This window comes from Mirounga leonina, unplaced genomic scaffold, assembly GCF_011800145.1.
Source record: "Mirounga leonina isolate KUSES-001 unplaced genomic scaffold, KU_Mleo_1.0 Mir_174, whole genome shotgun sequence".
In the NCBI taxonomy this organism is placed as follows: Eukaryota; Metazoa; Chordata; class Mammalia; order Carnivora; family Phocidae; genus Mirounga; species Mirounga leonina.
Window position 1 is genome coordinate 1875575 of NW_023270451.1, and position 20335 is coordinate 1895909.

The window sequence follows — 20335 nt, forward strand, 5'->3', positions numbered from 1 at the left end:
CCCAACCTCATTTCTCTGCGGGTTCTAGATCTCAGCGCACATTCCCTGTGGTCTCGCCACCCTCCCCGGCACCTCACCCAAAGGAGGTTTGGAATGGGGGTGTGGCAAGTGGTTTGGGCCTCCACAGACGGTGGATGTGGACATAGGGACACACAGTCTTACTTTACTTCATAATTAGCCAGAACCAAAGACCGACAGCCACCTGGCTGTGCGTCACTTCAGTGTGGCGATCCCTACTGCAGAGACGACTTTTTCTCATGGGACCTAATACGTGATTAGTAAGACTGCCCGCTGTGTGTCAGGTGTAACCTTGGAAGTGCTGCTCTGTTTCGAGCACTCTTCTCTAAGAACGGTATTGTGGCATTTGGGGTAACTGCGTTTTGTAACATCTTAATTAATTTCCTTTTGTTCCTTGTATCACCTCAGATGGAGATTTATTTTTTAACTTGCCAGTATTTCAGATTCCACCTGGAATCAGGGAGAAGGGAAGTGCTCATGCTGTGTTCTTTCAGACTCTTAAAATGAGCACCAGAAGTGAAATGTCTGTATTTGATGTTTATAGGTAATTATGTCAGTGATGCATGGTATGGAAGCAAATCCAGTTTTGCTCTCCATGGCTCATTTGGTAGTCCTGTTAGTGGCTGGAGGAGAAGATTTGGTCTTGGCAGAAAAATAACTGCTCTGACTCAGAGCTACAAAGGGACAGGTGATGAAACGATCCTGCTGAAAAACGAGCCGGTTTTCACGAGGCCTGGTTGTGCGGGCACATCAGCCAGCAGCGTCGGTGCGGGTCAGCTGCTAGACTCCCTCTCTCCCGTCCTGTCCTCACTGCTTGTGTGCCCTTGTACCGTTTGCGGTCTGCAGCAAGAGTATATTAGAGGAAAATAAAAACACGGTATTCAGACCATGAAAGCAATTTAATTCTATAGATGCGTTTCATGTTTGACTTGAAACTCCCTGAGGCCAAAGGTAAAAGAGAAGCTGAATCAGCTATGTAATCGTCATTTTCAGAAGGAAGAAAATCCATGAGTTTTCAGAGAACGTTCCATGTTCCCCGTGACCAAATGCTAAAGCACCCGTATCCGGGACTTCGTACGCCGAGCACTGAGAGACGTGGGGACCAATAGTCTTGTCGTCCTGAAGAAGAGGCAGAAGGGCTTCCATATGGCTGCTCTTCCCTAAGTCAAGGACTGTCACACAGGACTGGCCCCCCAGGGTCTCCTCCTGTCATGGACTAGGGTTCAAGATGAATCCTGCCAAATCAGATGGCGTAGGCAGAGTGAGCTTTCCTGGGGCAAGGGGAAAGTCTCATCGGACCAGAGAGGGAGGGAGAGACGTGAAGGCCTGAGTTCTCCTGTCTCCCCACATGCCTCACGGCGGCTGTCAGCCAGGCCAGGCCTGCAGGATGAGCCTGTGACCCCAGGCAGGGACCCCTCCCCACTGCCTCTTTCCCCTGTTATAGCTCAAACTGGGGCAGCCTGGTCACTGGCATGGCAAGCAGACTGCTTGGCCACCCGCTGGGTTTGCAGTTCCAGGGAGTTCTTGGTGAATAGCAGCTGCTTGGCACACAGGGACCTTGGCCGGGAGCTGTCTGAGCTCTGCAGCTGGCAAATGGGACCAGCGTGGCCTCAACCCCACGCCAATCCCCGAGTCTGCGCCCAGAGGCCTTTAAGACGGTCCCAGTCCTTGCCCCGCAGGATTGTAAGGTCAAGCCAGGTGCCAAGAGAGACTGTGTGACATGGTTGAGGTACATAGGCGACTGGAGGGCCACTTTGACCCAGAGAGAATTTGGAGTCCCTAAAGAAATAACAAGTGCTTGTCCCTCAAGGGGTATCCTGTAAGCATTCATTGTTCTCAGGCTTTTCTCTAGTTGTTGACAGTGTGAAATTGTACTTCTTCCAGGGCTCTCTGTTCCCCACTGAAAAGAAATGTCTCTGCTCTGAAAACAGGTTGAATAGTGGCTACAGTTGATTATCCTCAGAGAGGCTGCCTGGCAAAATTCAGAGCCAGGCTGTCTGGGTTCGAATCCTTACTCTTCCCTTTTCCAGCTTTTACGTGGTCTCTCTATCCCTCAGTTTACCTACCCGTAGGATGGGGAAAGAACCTATGGACCTCGTAGGGTTGTCTGCAGGAATCTGACGTGTTTTAAGCAGCGTCCGGCACGTAGTGCACACTCACGTGGCAGCAGGTGCCGCTGGGCTGGTTAGACTCGGCGCGCTCATGCGGATGGAGACCGCGCACGAGGGCTTCCGGGGTGCCTGCCGACAACACCAAGCCGCCCTCAGCACCGGCTTCATACCTTCCTAGGTGCTTGACTCACTGCCTACAGCCCTGCTGTCGGATGACTGGGGCCTTGGGGATCTTCAGGGCAGGGGTGCTGCAGCCTCAGGGGGCTACAGGAGGTCCCTAGGGCGTCACCCCCCCCCCCCCCACACACACACCATAGGGCCTGGTGTGTGGAGCTTTATGGATTGTTGCTGACGGCCGGCACAAATGGCCTGAAATGTGTCCACGATGACTAAAGAGAAGAAGTTATGGGATAATTTTATTTGATAAAATGTTTGAAATTAGAAAAATCCTTAACAGAGATAGATTTCATTTACAGAATAGTTAATATAAAGACATTCCATTCTAAGAGGCACGGCTGGGTAGCCCAGTCTGTTAAGCATCTGCCTTCGGCTCAGGTCATGATCTCAGGGTCCTGGGATCGAGCCCCATGTGGGCTTCCTATTGAGCGAAGAGTCTGCTTCTCCCTCTCCTTCTCCCTCTGTGATCTCTCTCGCTCTCCCTGTCTCTCAAATAAATAAATACAAATCTTAAAAAACAAACATTCTAAGATTAATCTGGATCCAGTGAGAACCAACCGCCTGTTGAGAGCACTCCTACTCTTGACACGAAACCTTTCATTCATGTGAGGAAGCGGCCGGTCTCTGGGTTGTGCAGGCCTCCTGTGTGGATGGGAATAATTAGGATGGGGCAAAGGAAAAGCCCAGGATACAGAGCTGTTTCACACGCTGCTGAATCGTTTCTGCTCCTGACAGAGGTACTGCTCTGCCACCTTTCCTCTTGAGATTCAGCCCCTACGGCTGGGCCTGTCATCACCTTCTGTCCGTCAGAGCCCAAAGCCAAGGAGAGGTCAGTGGAAGTTCCCAGGTATTCCTGCAGCTGGTAGGTGACTGGTGGTGGGGTAGCTTTGCCTGCACGCCCTTGTGAAATAGAGGGGGTGACCCCCAGATGTGTAATGTATTGGAAGGGACCTGGCACAGATCTCGATGGGATGTAAGGTAATAATTTCGTACATACAGGACATAATTGCCCTTTGAAAGTTGTGTAGGCAGTGTTTGCATTTACCCATGTTAGGTTATAGCCCAAAGAGGAATTTTATTTAAAGTGAAAGCTGGAAGTTTTGACCAAGATAAGAATCTATTGGTTGTAACTGCCTGAAGGCTTCATTGTTGCTTTGATTTCAGCCTGTCCATCAGATGAGCTCTAAGAGGGGGATTTGCTGAGCCCCCTTGCGGTCAGGTCACACCCATAGGCCACTGAACTGGGGGTCAAAGAAGGAGGTGAAGGGCAGGTCAGGCTGCCACAGTGTATAGGTTAGGGGTGTGTGCGTGTGTGTTTGTGTCTGTCTTCAGGCTGAAGGGGAGGTGGGTTAAGAAATGGCTAAGAAATCACTAGTTTAGGATGCATGCTATTACTGATTCTTCCGCTCTTCCGCTACGCTATTGTAGTCTACCAACATGCTATTAAGGTTCTTCTACCAAATCGCCTCTTTCAGGATTGAACAATGTGAGATAACCATAGCTTTTTCTTCCTTTAGACCCCTGCTCTTCCAGACGAACGAACATGTGGCCAGTAGCCCCGCCTTGGGGGACATTATTCCTTTCAGCATCATTATTCAGTTTTTGTTTACCAGAGCACCTGCTGAGCTGAAATCCCCTTTTCAGGTAATAAAGTAAAGCCAGAATCCTCTGATGAGTCCTCCCTCTTCAGTCTATAAATCCAGAGCCCCACTCACAGAATGGGTTCCTGGCCTTCTCTTGCCTTACTTAGTCATGAATCCCTCCCTGCCTTGGAAGTGAATGATTCAGGAAAGAAAATGCCCGCCACTCAGCCTCGACTCTCTCAGCAATGTAAAAATTACCTGAGGAAGCCGGAATTCACTCTTTAAGTATAATGGCACAAGTAATTTATGTTCAGAAAGCTTTTTTGATGGAGGCCCCATTTCTTTTGCTGATCCACCGGCAATTGGCTAATCCAAAAAGTTCCCTGGGAGTCGAGAAGGTGCACCAAAGGCTTGCCACCTTCCTTCAGGCAGGTGTTTGGGGAATTTCATCTTGGGAATCCTTGAGATTTCTTGTGCCAGTATGTACTGTCCTTCATGGGAGAATGTGGATGCACCCTGTCTACTCTAATTTGTGTTCCGACCCTGCAGAGGGCAGAATGGTCCCACGCACGCTTCTCCCAGTGGCTAGATGACCATCCATCTGAAAAGGACCGGCTCCTCCTCATCAGGTAAGGCCGAGTGTCCCCGGGCCACCTGCGTGTTGCAGCAGCTGGTGGGCTGGAGGCGGGGGCGCCGTGGAGGAGGAAGGAGCCGGGCGGGGGTGGGCGGGGACACACGGCGGCGCCGCCGTGCGGCGGGCCGCCTCAGTGCGCAGGCGCGCGCCTGCTGGCGCACGCGGCGCGGTCCTTCGCTTCCACCTCTTCACGTCGCCTGGTGGGCCGCCCCCTGCCTGATGCCGCCCTGGGAACTGTGCGGCCTGGGCTTGAGAACCAGGGCGGCCGACAGACTCCCTGCTGTAGTCCCCGTTTTCCGCTTCGTGTTCCTGTGTTGCCGTCGCTGAATTGGTGGAGCGCACATGTGAGTAAACTTTTAAAAATACCGAAACGTGACAGTTATTACAGAAAAGGACAAACCCAGCGGCCGTCGAGATGCCACACGCCCTCCGGGAGCACGCGCGCAGTCCGCGGGCCCGGGCAGCCCTCTTCCTCAGCCTGCTCCTCAGGAATTGCTCTCCCCCACATCTCCAGCCCCCTCCAGCCACCAGACCCAAACGGGGCCGGGCTCGCCTTCCTCCTCCGCGCTTCGGCGTTGCCCGCCACTTCCTTCTGTGGTGGTCCGCGCTGCCTGACTGAGGACATTTGGCCGATGCTCACTGCGCGCCAGGCCCTAAGGACAGAGCAGACGGACGGCGGCCCTGCCCTCCCGAGCCTCTGCGGCACATCTGCCCTCTCCTTCCGTTCTCGTCTCTGGCCGCGTCGGCTCGTTTGCTTTTTCTCAGTCGAGTGTGCAGAACTGTCTTCTGTCCACTCCTCAAGTGCCATCATTTCCCGTTTGTGCCTGGCTCTTTTTCTTTCACATTCCGTGTATACTTGGGTCCCCAGGTGAGCCCATCTAGACCCCTGACTCTGGTGATCTCTTCTGTCCTCATGGCTCCGAGTCCTGTGACTCACCTTGATTGCCCAGGGCCTCGGCCCCGCAAACTGGCTGTCATCTGTCACTCAACGTTTCAACCCAAAATGTTAAAAACAAATCCTCTTTCTTCTCAAATCTTCTTTCTCCCAGACTCCCCATCTTGGTTGGGGTGTCACCATCACATACCGGCCCAGCCAGAAAAACCTTTGCAATGTCATGCAACTCCTCAGTCACCCTCGTTCTCCAAATCTCAGTCAGTCATACTTCTTAAAGAGCTCCTGAAGCCATTCTCAGCCCTCCCAGGGGGTGCTAATGCTGTCGGTGTGGGGAGCGCCGCACCGAGCAAGCCTGTGCTTGAGCTCCGTGCAGAGGGATGAGCTGGGTTCCCCAAAGCCAGATGGGGCTGTTGCGGCCAGGTGGTGCTCAACCATGCTTGCACAGGAGAATCCTTTGCAGAGCTTGGAAAAAGCCTGGTGTCCAGGCCACCCCCTCTCAACCACCTCCGAATCTCCAGGGCGGGGACCTGGCACTGGGATTTCCCAAAGCTTCCCGGGCAGTTCTGCAGCACGGCCAAGGCTGAGCCTCCACCAAGAAGGAAGCTGGGAGGGGCCATTGAGAAACACAAGTCCGTTGGCCTCTGGGAGGGACCCCGAGCCCTCAGGTTTGGTGCCCAGAGCCAGGGTGAGCCACTGGCCCTCTGGTGCCTGTGTGGGTAAGGAGCGGATTATCCCGGGCCCCTGCTCTTCTTTGCAGGTCTATTACTCTTCTCAGCTGTGAGCGTCTGGCCGAGAAATGGGACAGGATGCCAGAGGCGCCTCCCATCAGTTCCTGGGACCAGTTAGAGCTGCCCTCAGAGGGGCCTTTAGGGAGGGATGAGAGGCTTGGCCTGGGGCTAACGCAGATCTGCGATGTCTTGGTGGCTTTTCTTTCCTGAGTCTCGACTCGCTTAGCTGTAGCACACTGGGTAATAGAGGATTCAGGACTCAGTTTATTGAACGGGACTCATTTGTGTCTTCTTAGCAAGTTGGAATGAGTTCATCCACAACAGTTGTCCTGCTGTGGGCACATCACAAATCTGTTTGCTTTTGCTTCTCTTGAAAATGTCTCCTGAGTGATTTCATCAGTAGTGCTGTTGCTAAGCCTAAATTTAGCAACTGAAAATCAGGCTCAGAAATACTGTCATGCTTTTTAAATAAGGCTTATCCATCACACATGTCTGATATCAGAACCTCCAAGCCCCAGGCAGAAAATTGAGCCCTCCTTGGGGGATTCCAAAACACCGTGCTCCTGCTACAGCCCAGGCTGTTGGCAAGGAGAGAAGCTTTGTCCTAGAGAATGTTCTTTCTTATCTATTATTGCAAAACTAATTTGGTCCCTGCGTGCTGAAGCACCACTAGATGACCTTCTTTTCCCTGTAGATAAACCCAGGGTGAGCATTGCTCTTTAAATGTCAGTACGTTTGTTCTGACCTTTGGGGGAGACCCTGTCGTGTGCTCATCTGTCCCCCCCAGCTAAGTTGTCATAAATAGGCCAAGTCAGGAGACTGGACTGCTGCTGAGTGAGTGGCAAACTGAACTCTCTTCTGCCTGCCTTTCTGTTTCTTTTCGACACCAGATGTTTCTCTGGAGCGTGCATGGATACTAGTCACGATCATGTTAAAATCAGAGGAATCACTGACTCGTGGGGCCAGGTGGTGTGAGTGGGAGCACACAGGGTTCCTCCGCCCGCACCAGGCAGGGGCGGCAGCCTGGGGGAGGGCCTGGGGCTCTGTGGGTGTTGAGTGAGCTTCCAGCAAAGAGGAGGACTGATTCTCGACTCTGCAGGGGGGCGGGGGTGGGCCTCAAGCTCTCGATCTCTGCTGTGGAGCGGCAGTCCCCCTCTGCTCCTCCTCAGCCTGTTTGCCTAGAACACCTTCTCACTGTCAGAAATGTTGACGAGCTCTGTTGGCCCACCCATGCTTTTTATCTGTTCAATGATGGGACAGTTGTCGCTGTCAGGGGCGGCCGTGGGCCCTCTGTCCTCCCACCAGGGCCCACAGGCCGAGAACCATCCCAACTCCGCGGCCCTTCTGCTGAGTGGCAGGATCCCCACCGATGAGAGGAACATTTGGTCTCCCCTCCTAGTGTCCCTGTGGCACTGGCTACCTGCGGCCTGGGTGCCCAAGGTGGGACCAAGAGTGAGGACGGAGCCCGGGGGAGTCAGGGGCTTCCTTGTCTATGAAGGCATGTGGTGGATCTTTAAGTCATTTGTAGATTTCATACTAATGCCTGACGAATGGATTTTGTGTTCCATAAAAACCTCTACTTGGCTGCTTTAGATCACACTGAGCTGTGTTGCCGTGTTACCACCAGCCATTCCTCTACTAATTGTGCAATTCCTGTACTTTTTTTTTTTTTTCAATAAGGGTAACTTTAACAGTCTGCTTATTTTGATGACAAACGAGACTTGAGACTAACTCTTATATAATGCTTGGCCTGACTTCCGAGAAAGATGATGTTTTGATCAAGCAAATGAAGTTATTTAATAATTGCTTGAAAATCTTGCTCTGATTTTATGTGGGAGGGTAGCTTTAATCTGTTTTTCTCCCTCTAATTCTGATGGTGTTTTTCCTGAATACCAAAAACTAACCAAACTCATTTCTGAACTTTCTTCTACATATTGTGTAGTTTACGTAATGTCTTGTCCTTTTGAATGAGAATGAAACAAAGTTGATTTTTGTTCATTTCTTAGATAAAGTGGATCTAATTCATTCACTACAGAATGACTGCAATCTCTCTGAATTTCAGTGCGTGATGTCTTAGACGCACCACTGTCTCAAAGACAGTCGGAGCCCTTAGGGGTTTCTCTTCCGTGTATGAGTCTGCAGGGGCTACATTTTGGGAGTCAGGCAATGCCCAGGATGCCATAGCAACTTGAAAAGTATTACTAAAAGCAGCAAGATTTTTCATAAATCGCTTCATGAAGGTTCAGCTCTGACATGAACTAAGGCGTCTCATAAAACATTTTCTAAGACCATTAAGCTCCACTTTTCATGTCGGTGCTGCTTTTGTGGATCCTACAGTCCCGTTTCTCCTTTATTTGCTTCCTTCTGCACTCTTGTCATTACTTTTCATTATAGTTTATCTTTCTGTATTTCTAATTCCTTTTTTAAAATTCACCAATCATACATTTGTCAAGCGCTACGTCCTGAGGCTGCAGAAAGGAACAAAACAGCCCCGACCCACCAAATGAAGTTACCTTCCTGAGAGGGAAGCTCACCAGGGGCCAGATTCTTACATGCGGTGTGAGAACACGCAATGGAAACCTAAACAGCGTGCTGGCTTACGGGGACAGTCTGAGGCCGCCTGGAAGCCTGGTGGGGGGAACAGAGCGCCTTGTGGGTCCAGAGATGTCCCTAGAAGAGCCCCAAGTGCTTCCCAGTACAGTCTTTTAATTCTCCTAACTGTGCATGCAGCTGTCCTTCCCATGTGGCCGAGGAGCGAACAGGCACAGCTCGGTGGCGGGGCAGAGCCTGCGTCCCACACGGCGCACCGACAGTCGCCCTGCCTTGAACAGAGCCCGGGGACTGCCGTCGGGAATCCCGCAGTGTGGGGTCCCACCAAGCCACGGCTCCAGACACGGAAGGCTTAGACCTTTTCCACCATTTCTCGGGACTCCGAGGTGGTTTCTTTTGTGCTGCCTGGAGTTCGAAGAGGCTCCATCAAAAAGAAAGCATTAGAGCCGGCCCCTAGTAAAGCACTCTGTGGGGAAGACGGCCCGGAAGAGCCCCCCCCAAAATAAGAGAACGGAGAGAGACCTAGGAGGATGGGCTTCAGGAAGGAGGGGAGAGGCTGTGTGGTGGGAGAGAAACGGGCCTTTCACAGCCCTTCCTTGTTGGGCAGATACAGCTTCATTTCTGAGCGAGGCTCACCGTGGGCCTCGGGGTCAGGCTCAGGGTCAAGTGGGGGGAAGCTGCTCTGCACGTGTGTGGGTAACACGAACAATGGCAGCTAATGATTTGAAGGGCTTTTGGGCCCCAGCACACTATCCGGAAGCCGGCAGCAGCACGGGCAGGGTTGCGGGAGGTCACGATGAAGCTGGTGCTCTGTGGGTTGCGAGTGTAGCCCCGGCCTCATGGGATAGCGCGTGGCCGGCGCGGGCAGCAGAGGCGGCGGCGGCGATGGGCGCCCTGCACGGCAGGAGTCGGACGGAAGCCAACGGGAGAGGGCGGACTGGGGCTGGAAATCTGTGAGCAAGAGTCAAAGAGGACTTTAGGGAGAGACTTTGGGGAGGGGCGGGGGCCCTTTGTTGAAATAGGGGATGGTGGGCAGAACACTACCCGGAAGGGCTTTTCCCCCTACGTTTCGTTTCTTTTTTGATAGACTTTTTTAAATTTTTTAAATTTTATTTTTTTTAAAGACTTCTTCTTTGAGAGAGAGCGTGAGTTGGGGGAGGGGCAGAGAGAGAGGAGAGGAGCAGACTCCCCACTGTGCACGGAGCCTGATGCCACAACCAGATCATGAGCTGAGCGGATATCGAGAGTCAGGCGCTTAACCGGTTGACTGAGCCCCCCAGGCGCCCAGATGGACTTTACATTTTAGAGCAGGTTTGGGCTCACAGCAGATTTGAGAAGGTACAGAAGTTCCCATCCACCTGCAGCGTCCCCCACGGGCGGTCTGTGGGTACAGTTGATGAGCCCACCTTGCACATCATCGTGCCCCAGAGCCCCTGGTCTCCGTGAGGGTTCTCTCTCGGTGTCATTCGTTCTCGGGGTTTTGGAGTGCCCTGTTTCTGACAGGCGAGTTTGAGGGGCACCTGGGAGAAGTCAGATAATGCTGCCCAGGGCACAGGTGGAAACAAGTCAGGAGGGAGATCAGGGCGGACAGGAGGGACTGGGCCTCAGTTATGCGTCCCAGCGGGGCCGTGAACTGGCTGGCAGGGGGGCGAGCGCCCCAGAGCCAGCGATAATCAGCACATCTGACCAGGGGGGGTCAGTATGCGCCGCGTTTGGGAGCAAAAAAAAAAAACGGTTAAGAATTACATACTAGACTTGAGACTGAGTATGTGAGCTGAGTAATGGTATTCTTAACTTGCGTCTTCCTGGAAGTGCTCTCATCTAATCTCAGTGTGAAACTTAAAAAAACCAGTAGGACTATGAAGAAAATTTTGTCATACTTGGGGCATCAGTAGACCAATATTGAAAATCTTTTAACCATTCTTTTTAGCTGCAATTGAACATGATAGAACACTTGGAAAACTTTTTCCATAAAGGTCCGGATAGTGAGTATTTTAGGCTCTGCAGGCCGTATGGCCTCCGTGGGCCGTGTGGGCCCCTGTCGCCGGGAAGCGGCCGCACACAGCAGATGAGCCCAGCGCTCCGTTTGGCCTGTGGGGCTCGTTTGTGGATTCAGGAGAACATCCCAGTCCTCCGTTTTCACGGGCTGGTGGCACATCCTCGTGGCTAAATTCAGACCACCTCCTTATCACAGGCTTTGCTAAAACCCAGAGCCCAGCAGCAGTGCCGTCTCCCTGTGGGTTCACACTCTCCTCAAACCCAAGGGTGTTGAGCGCCGCCCAGGGGGACAGTGCGCGCGCCCCCGGGCGGGCCTTCCCGCGGTGCCGGGCTCCCCCTTGTGAGCTCTGTGAGAAAGCACAGGCTGCCTGCGCCCAGTCAGAAGCCTTGATCGCGGAGGGGAAGGCAAGCGCCACGGTGCCTGACTGCACCATCAGACCGCCGAGTACAGTGCAGGCTGAACAGTGTGTGGGGGTTTCCACAGTAACCATGGCAACGCCACCCCTGGCTGTTTGAAGGCTGTCACTGTGTCACTCAGCTTGTGGAACTGGCCACAGCAACGCCAGAAATGGGCTGCCTTTACATATTGGTACCCTCTAAGTGGTTTGATTTCCTTTATTAATTTTTTGACATTGTTTTCATTCTTGTTTTCAGGGGAGCTCTGGAAGCTTATGTTCAATCAGTGAGAAGTAGAGAAGGCAAAGAATTTGCACCAGTTTATCCCATAATGGTTCAACTGCTTCAGAAAGCCCTGTCTACTCTTCAGTAACAACGTGAAGTAGTTCTCAATCTCCCTTTTGCGCGAACCCACGGTTGGCAGTTAACCTAAGAAACACTCTAAAAACCAGCTACCATCCACCACTTTAAGAATGTAATCAACCTCTCTGTACTTCCCGTTGATCTTCTCCTTACCTCTCGAGCCCCTCTCCCTTAAGTAAAAATGTCAAAATAGATTCATCACTACCTTCAAACTCCGTGGACCTGATTTTTCCAGAAAGATACCCAACTCTTTTTTCTTTCAGGATTTCTTTTTTTTAGGAGACTAGCTAAAATTTCTTTCCCATAAGAGTCCCCCTCTGTGTACACACACACCCTAAGTTCCCGTTGCTTTTTAAGGGCTCTGACCAAGTTATAAATACCCTGCTGCTCCCAATTAACCTTTGCCCTCACTAGGTAAGTGTGTAGCCCAGTGGTTTCCAAATTTGACTGCACATTAGGGTCACTGGTGGAAAGCTTTTGAAAATCCTGATGCCCAGTGCACACCCCGTGTTGACACATCTGGGGGTAGGGCCAGGCATCCGTTTTTGAAAATATCCCCGGGTGTTTCCAGTATGCAGCAAAGTCTGGGAACCACCGGTATCTCCCAAAGCTAAGACATAGGGTCATATGTTGTTTAAGTATGTCTTACTGTATCTGTAATAAAGACAGAGCAAGGCTGTCTTTATCCTCTGTGTGTCATTCTATTAAAAGCAGACTTTGGGGGCTGTTCAACTTTGTAGTGGAGATGTCAAGTTAAAAACAATTTTTAGTCTACAAAGATCTTTCACATAGATAATCTAGATCCGTGTTTTTCCATTACCCGTGAGCTGTCACTAACAAAACATTTTGTTTCTAATTTGTTTGTTTAAAAACCCCATCAGCAACTTCTTAATGTATTTTCCATGCCCCGCACCTGTTGTTCAGACTCAGACATGAAGTTCAGTCAAGTTCAATCCACAGAAGTCAGAGATAAACAATTTTTTTTTTCATTTTATTTGAAATAATATACAAGAATATAGTGTGCAAAATTTAGGGGCAACATCATGAAGAAGTGTAATGAACTGAAATCAATTTTACAGCTGTGATTCCTACCAGAAACACCACTTGGTAAGTAACATGAAAAGCCATGATTGTAGCTCAGAGCAGAAGCAGCTGTCTTGCCAACGTGTGTGCTCTCACCTCAGACAGCTGGAGAAGTAAAGTGCACGTGTTGCACTGCAGGAAGTGCAAAGTCTGCCCCCACCATACACATAGGATGACAAACAAGATATTTAAGATATGTGGCTGAGGAGATACAGAACACGAAGTTAAAAAATACAATGGTGTCAACTGTTAATAGCACCATGACAGTGACTATATCCCAATGCTATTAACTAACTTGACCTGGGCCCGGGCGAGGCCTCCGCCGCAAGTCCTGCATGGGTGCTGCCGCCCGGTGCCAGGCTCGGCGTGCCCGGGGGACCCTGTGGCAGGCGGCACGCGCACACTGGGACGCCGACACCGGCCACGTGTTCAGGAGCTCCCGGGTTTGGCACAGATGCTGGGCCAGTGCGGTGGTCGCTCACGGAAAGGCCAGCTCCCGGCTCGGTTTCATTCCACTATGTGTACAATACAGATTAATAAGCAGTAAGGAGCCAATGTATAAACAGCAGTTACATATTTTTAAATTCCCCTTTTGTACAATTTAAAATAAAACATGTATACACTCTCCTCTCTTTCTACTGTACTTTAGCACCACAGGATATCAATTTTCAAGCCTATATTACCTGATAGACATATATGAAGTTTGGAAGAAAAATAAGGCAATTTGGTTTACAATGTTGATAGTTTTAGCTTACTTAATGCTCTAATGGAAAAAGCAAATCCTCACTCATATTATTAAATCATTTCAAGACTCAATGCTATCAGTATCTTATGGTCACACGAATTCAGGACAAATGGTGACACCTCGATCTTCTTAAGTCCCTCCGTCAACAGTGTTTATGCAACTACAGACTTAAGAACATACGCGTCCTGGCTTAATGTTGCTGTGAGCCCTGTGGACAGAAAATTAAAACAGCGAATGTTTACAAGTCAATACACAGTAATTCTACAAATGAAAGCTAAGATGAACAGAATGTTTATAAACTTACTATTTAAAAAAGATCACTTTCTCAAATGGGGTGATTTTTAAAAGAATGCTAACACCCAACAGCTCAAGCATCCAGAAAATGTATGAGAACAGTGACGAGATGGGTTAGGAGAGCAGCAAAGAAAGGGGATCTAGGCCAAGTCCTACCACACTCAAAACCAGTTGAGCCACCCTCTTCTACTGGAGTCTGGCTACCATCTACTTCTTTACAAGAAATTCCTGATAAATGTAAGCGATTGTGAACTGCATGTTACTCTAAAAAGACATACGCATAAATCTACAGATTAAATAAAAGGCATCCTTGGCCAGCCCTCCTGCTGCAAAGGACTGATGTCTTCCCTTCATTTTTAAACGGTACTTCAAACTGAGCTCACTCCATTCTATCATGTGAAGTTTTCTTCAGAATTAATCAAAAAACTCGACTTAAAAGTTGCTAACCTAGTAATGGAAACGTTCTAAGAATCCATTCCATCCACGGTTGTGTTTTTATGCTGTGAATTCATTTACAAGAGTATTCCTGGGCCTATTTCTTCTTCTTCCCGAGGTTTTTAATCTAGAAGTTCTGTGCGAATGTCAGAAGGCCCCATGAAGGTTAATGTGCCCCATCCTCCTCAGCCCCTGCCCATTTATGAAAAGAAAGGCTGTTGGGGCGCCTGGGTGGCTCAGTTGGTTAAGCGACTGCCTTCGGCCCAGGTCATGATCCTGGAGTCCCAGGATCGAGTCCCGCATCGGGCTCCCTGCTCGGCAGGGAGTCTGCTTCTCCCTCTGACCCTCCTCCCTCTCATGCTCTCTGTCTCTCATTCTCTCTCTCTCAAATAAATAAATAAAATCTTAAAAAAAAAAAAAAAAAAAAAGAAAGGCTGTTGGGACATGTCACCCCAAGATCAGAAAGATTTTGTACTGTGCTATTGAGTTGGTTACACCCATTTTTCAACCCAACTAAAAATACTACCATTCCAAAATTATTTTTCCACCTCAATATTTCTGGATAAACATTCTTAAGCATGCCAGACACTTCTATTTTCCATGCTAAAAAAGTAAATGGCACTTCATAATTTAAATAAATAAATAAGGCAGCCTGTCTCATAGGGTGGTGTAAAAACATTATTAGGTTGTGAAGTATAAAAAGGCTGAAAGTATAAAAAGGCTGAAAAAGAGCCTCTATACCACCTTTTCAAGGTTATATAAGCATTGTTCCACACACCAGTTCAGTTATGGGGAGAAGTCAAGATCTTTTTGAGCAACTAGTTGTTGAAACCTACTGAATTGGTTCTTTTCCTTTTCCAACAGTCAGGATTTAGGCGTTTTTGTTCTTCAGCCAAAGCCTTTGCTTCTAACGTATACATCCTTCTCTCTTCATTCTTCATTTTCTTCCACCTGTCGCCGAGGATCACGCTTATGGCTCTGTAAAATAAACATGCACACAATGCTGAAGGCCAGAATTTCTCGTAAGATGCATGTCCAGTGCTGCTACCTCAGGAAGAAATAGAAAGTTAAAAGAAAAAAGACAAGAATCTTGTCCAACAGAGAGAAGGGAAAAGGTCAAGGCTATTGTAGTCATTTCCAGTAAAATCTCAAGTCCCATGGGCCCATTCATCATCATCTTGGCAGTTAAAGCCTCCTGGAATGGTGCCAATATTTCCAGTTGTCAGAGGACATCTAAAATGGCTAAAAACTCAGTGTCCTACAGAGCTTAAAGAAAAAGGTGAAGTATTTCAGAGACATGGTTTAAATTACCACTGGCTCTATCCTGGTACATCGGTTTCTCAAAGATGCTTAAGCTCAAGGCAGTGTTCGGTATCAGCAGCATAATGTATTAAAAGCTATTCTTGCTTTCTCTTTGTGCTCATAACCCATCAGACAGTTATGATCAAAGTTTCATTCATTCACGTAACCATAGTGAAAATGTGGTGGCATGAACTATGCGCACCGTACCGTTTCCCTCCTAAGACAAGGCCAGATAAATCCTAGATCATGTGATCTCTGTACTTGAAGAAATTGGATAAACTCAAAGGGAAAGAAGTCCGACTGGATAAAACACATCATGATAGAAATCTGAAGCTATTTCCTATTTATATTTGTTAATCTCCCAAAACCAGTGTAAGTCTCATCCAGAACATGCAGACAGAAACCATTTTCCTTCTGTGGAGAGCTTTTAACCATTAACTTTGTGACACAAAGGTCACATACGCTGCACGAAGTAGATACGAGTGAGCTCAGTGCCTGACGTGGAAGCTAGAGCTGGGCTAGAACAGGAAGCACAGCTCTACTACTTAACAAGGAATTCAGTATGTAGTAAATACGGACAAGTGTGTATATATATATTTTTTCCAGTAAGCTGATGCAATTAAACATTGTACTGCATCTTCCTTTATAAAAATAAAACCCAGTTTTTATAGTCTCTGGGTTAAAGGTACCATGGTTGACACATTGACCAGTTAAATCGGTAAGAAACATTTAGGTATCAATTCCCAAATCAGAGGTGCATTTGGTTTGAGAAGTTTCGCTTTTTAAAATGTAAATACTTAAAATGTAAATACTTAAAAATTTAGCTCATGAGAAGAGAGTGGTAGCTGCCAGAGGCTAGGGGTGGGGGGTGGATGAAATGGGTGAAGGGGGTCAAAAGGTACAAACGTCCAGTTATAAAATAAGTAAGTCATGGGGCCGTAAGGTGCTGCACAGTGACCACAGTTAGTACTGCTGTGCTGTGTGTCTGAAAATTGTGAAGAGTAGCTCTTAAAAGTTCTCGTTTCAAGAAAAATTTGTAACTGTGTGGTGATGGATGAGAACCAGACTTCCTGCGGCGATGGTTTCATGGTGCCTACAGCTATCAAAGCATTACGCTGACCTGAAACTATGTCCACTCCTTCTCCCTCTATATAACAATTAAGCTCATGAGACATTCAAACTCGAGTTCAAAACTCAATTATTTTATGTGGATAATCATTTGACTTTTCTCATGATATCAAGGAAGAGAGTACTGATTGTCAGGAAACTGGGAAAACTGGAAGAAGTAATTTTAATACATGGAGAATTAGGCTGGTTTGAGAGGAAGTGAGTAGAGGATGCTAACAGATGAGCTAAGAGTATAAGTAAACAGAGTAGAAAGGACTAGAGTCAGTTCTATCCCTGGGTTCTGAGGACACCTTTATGTTTAGTCTTTTGCAGTTTATAGTGATTTCCACATTTGTCAAAAGGCCACTGCCTGCACATTCTGTAGCATGACACAGTTGTGAGGACATCCTTGGGATCTGACACAAAAAACTTTTCTACGGAATAGTCAGTTGTTAGAATTGTGACTTCCAACAGGCAAACAACATTTAATATTATTTTAGAAGGCATATCTTTAGGTAACCTAAAGTCTCTCCAGGTGTTATAAAAATATTTACCCATGACCCTAAAAATGCCACTTAAACTCTTTAAAGTCAACCTAAGAAAACGAATTCAATAATAAAAGCTATTGGGGGGTGCCTGGGTGGTTCAGTAGGTTAAGAGTCTGCCTTCAGTTCAACTCATGATCCTGGGGTCCTGGGATCGAGCCCCGCATCAGGCTCCTTGCTCAGCAGGGAGCCTGCTTCTCCTTCTCCCTCTGCCCCTCTTCTCATGCTCTCTCTCTCACTCTCTCAAATAAGTCAATAAAATCTTTATAAATAGTAATAATAATGATGATAAAAGCTATTGGGGGATAAGTTTACTTAACTATCCCAGTTCCTGTGAAACTGCACTGGAGTGTTAATTATTAGAATCAGAAATACTCTTTTTACCTGTTATCTTTCCCTGGATACATCTGAGTATATTCAACTCTATATTTTTTGGCAAAAAGCATGAAGGCATTCATTGGTCTTTTGCACTTGTTAGGAGAAGTGGCGCTCACAGTCCCTGAGCTGTGGGTTTTGACAGCTTTAGCATACAAGGAATTGGAAGAGAGCTGTGATGATCCTGGTGAGCCACAGTTTTTACTGAGTCCAGATCTTGCAAAGTCTTGACCTCCAGGCCCTCCACAAGACAAAGATGCACGACGCTGACGAGCCATACTACTTAACACATAGACTGCAGAAGAATCCATAGGTGTGAAGTCATAGCTAAAAAAAAATTTATTAACATGGTTTTAATTCAGTTTGATTTGTAAAAACAGGATTTAAAAAAAACAAAAACAAAAACCTTAACACCTGATCAGAAACTTCAATGTATATAATGTTAACCAACCCTACTTTAATAACTTCACCATCAATAGTTGCTTATAAGCTGACAGCTTGTATATGCACTAGAATTGTTTTTTTAAAAATCTGCAGAGAATACAAAAGAAGAAAACTTCAAGCCCCCCACAAGAATGTTATAATCCACGTACTTTATTCATAGCAAGTACCTCCTCCAGATCCCATGCAACCCACTTAATTACTACTTTAGATTCACTTTTTGACGAATTTGATAATCTGATTTCTTGGCCGACAGAAGCCTAAAAACAGCTAGAAAGTTAAAATGGAGCAGCAGGGCATATACCAGGCCTAAGTGCTACACAAGACCAAGTGTTGGGGAGGGACAGTCAAAAGTGGTTGAATACAGCTAAAGGAACTTAACATTTTTTGTCTGTTTAGGTCAAAATAGTCATGTATACATCCATCACCCCTAAAGGCCATCCATCTAGTAGAACACAGCTTCATAACTTAAAAGTAAGAACTCACACTGATCGGGCAAGGCCATATTTTGGTAAGTATATTCAGTTTACATGAGCATGGAAACAAGTTATGCATATTCTCATTTTCCCAACAAGCTTGCTTAGTGAGTATCATTATCCTCTCTTTATATAAAGAAACAGGCCAAAAAAGGAACAAGTACTATTCACTCAAGGCCCCACAGCTACTACTAGATCCAGCCCCAGATCTGTCCACCTCCAAACCCCTAGGTTTCCTCACCAAAACCACAGTGCTCTGCCTTGCCACTGGCTGACATCAAGGTGAACAAACAATAATCAGACTCATTGAAAATATCACCTCAAAAGTGGAGCTAATATAGATGACAGCCTAAAGATTACACCTGTCAAAAGATTTCTTTGGTTCCAAATGTGTTAACACCTACTGCTTATACCTTTTATCTTAACAGAAAACCTTGTATTCTAAATCTAGCCCCTACTCTCTCCCTGAAACAGAAATTCTGGCAATCTATCACAACAAGTCGATATTGGCTACAGAATCAGATACAGTAAGTATCCGCCTAAAGGTAAAGCAACAGGGGATTACGAATTATCCCAGAGACGGGGATGGAGACAGCGAAGTGCAGGAGGCCCGGACCATTCACTGCACACAATAAAAAAAAGACTTCTACCGATTATCAACCACACAACGTGTGGTTTTTAGAGGTATTACATGAACTCAATGTAAATATGACTCCAAAACCATCTAATCAATGCTTAGCAGTCAGGATCACGTCCAAGAAACAATTTTGGCTGTCCTCAAGCGCCTCCCATATATAATTTAGAAAAACGGCAAAATTAAGCATTATAAATGAACCTGACACAAAATTATTAATCTCCCCCGAAGGAAGTATTTGATTACAATCTGAAATACCAAAAAGATTTAAGAAAATTGAGGCAAGCTCATGAACTACTGCAATTTGAAAACTCTACCATCTAGTGGTACGAATGGAGCCTACCCTCCGTTTCCATTATGGATACAACTTACTTAGAAATATTTAATCACCGAAATCTGGATTCTGAGCGGACGACAGCATTAAAATGTTACACAGAACGTCTAACAACAGCTTCACGTTTCGCTACGCTCGGCGTGCGAGCCTTTCCCCGCCGCGAGGCCCTGCGCCGCGCCCGCCTCCACGCCTGCGCCCCGGCTCCCCGCCGCGGCTCGCTCAGGTCACCCTTCCCACCCTCGCTAGTCCCCCCTCGAAAGAAAAACCCGCCAACAGGCTTAGTCTGTGAAGCATGTATGTCTGTTAACCAGACACTCACTTGAATCCTCCCTTCAACACGATGCTCGTTTTACAGATTTTTTTTAAAGAGCCACCCAAAAGTTCACCGACGCCCGCCGCAAAGCGGGGGGCCGGGCGCGGGGTTGGGGCGCGGAGGCCGGGCTCCAGAGCGCCCGTTCCCAGCAGGCCCCGCGGCCTCTCACGCGCTCACACCGCCGCACACGTTCACTGGGCCCCGCCCTCCTCCGGACGCGAAGCCGAGGCAGGCCCAGGGCTTAGCACGGTTTAAATGCCCACGCCCGGCGCACACCCCGGGCTCTCAAGTATTTGATGACCGACTGAAAAGGTAAAAAAAAAAATGCTGGAGAACGTGATAATATAACATTTTAACTAGGTTCAAACCCCACCTCTTCCAGCAGGTTCAATAAACCATGTACCTCAGTTAACGTCTCTCCAAGACGCATGTAACACAGACCGTGCGGCTTTGCGGAGCTGACAGGGCGGCGCCCACAAGACCTAGGGCCGAGACGGGCGCGCAGCAGTGCTGTTACTGCCGAAGTAGCCTAGACTGGTGAACCCTCAGATGATACAGACTTGAAACCTGGTTCTGATACTAAGGGCTCTTTTGGTTCCTGAACCGCCCCCCACACCCCCCTCCGGTAAAGGGAGGATGGAATCTCATCGGGTAGGGAAGAGTACCTCAGGTGACACGTGCACAGCACCAGGGACACGATGGGCACCCGCGAAGTGTGTTAAATTCGATCACTCGAACAGAAATGCCAACTTTGCAGAGTCAGAAGTGTGTCTTGAAAACTGCCTGACACCTAGGAGA

At 48.0% G+C, this 20335-nt stretch overlaps 2 protein-coding genes across 3 annotated transcripts in view; one reads left to right on the forward strand and one right to left on the reverse strand.

Moving 5' to 3' along the window:
- The window catches only part of COG5 (component of oligomeric golgi complex 5), a 307147-nt gene extending 295009 nt beyond the window's left edge, over window positions 1-12138 (forward strand). For both annotated transcript variants that reach the window (XM_035020357.1, XM_035020356.1), the window contains 3 exons: window positions 3824-3950; window positions 4439-4518; window positions 11349-12138. In XM_035020357.1, the coding sequence (XP_034876248.1) occupies window positions 3824-3950; window positions 4439-4518; window positions 11349-11463 (322 nt within the window). In that variant the 3' untranslated portion in view covers window positions 11464-12138. The remainder of the gene's footprint in view (window positions 1-3823; window positions 3951-4438; window positions 4519-11348) is intronic.
- A 285-nt stretch (window positions 12139-12423) lies between these two features.
- Window positions 12424-20335, reverse strand: part of HBP1 (HMG-box transcription factor 1) — a 28373-nt gene continuing 20461 nt past the window's right edge. The window contains exons 9-11 of the mRNA XM_035020358.1: window positions 17349-17666; window positions 14847-14988; window positions 12424-13489 (exon numbers count right to left, since the gene is read on the reverse strand). Of these exons, the coding sequence (XP_034876249.1) occupies window positions 13472-13489; window positions 14847-14988; window positions 17349-17666 (478 nt within the window). The 3' untranslated portion in view covers window positions 12424-13471. The remainder of the gene's footprint in view (window positions 13490-14846; window positions 14989-17348; window positions 17667-20335) is intronic.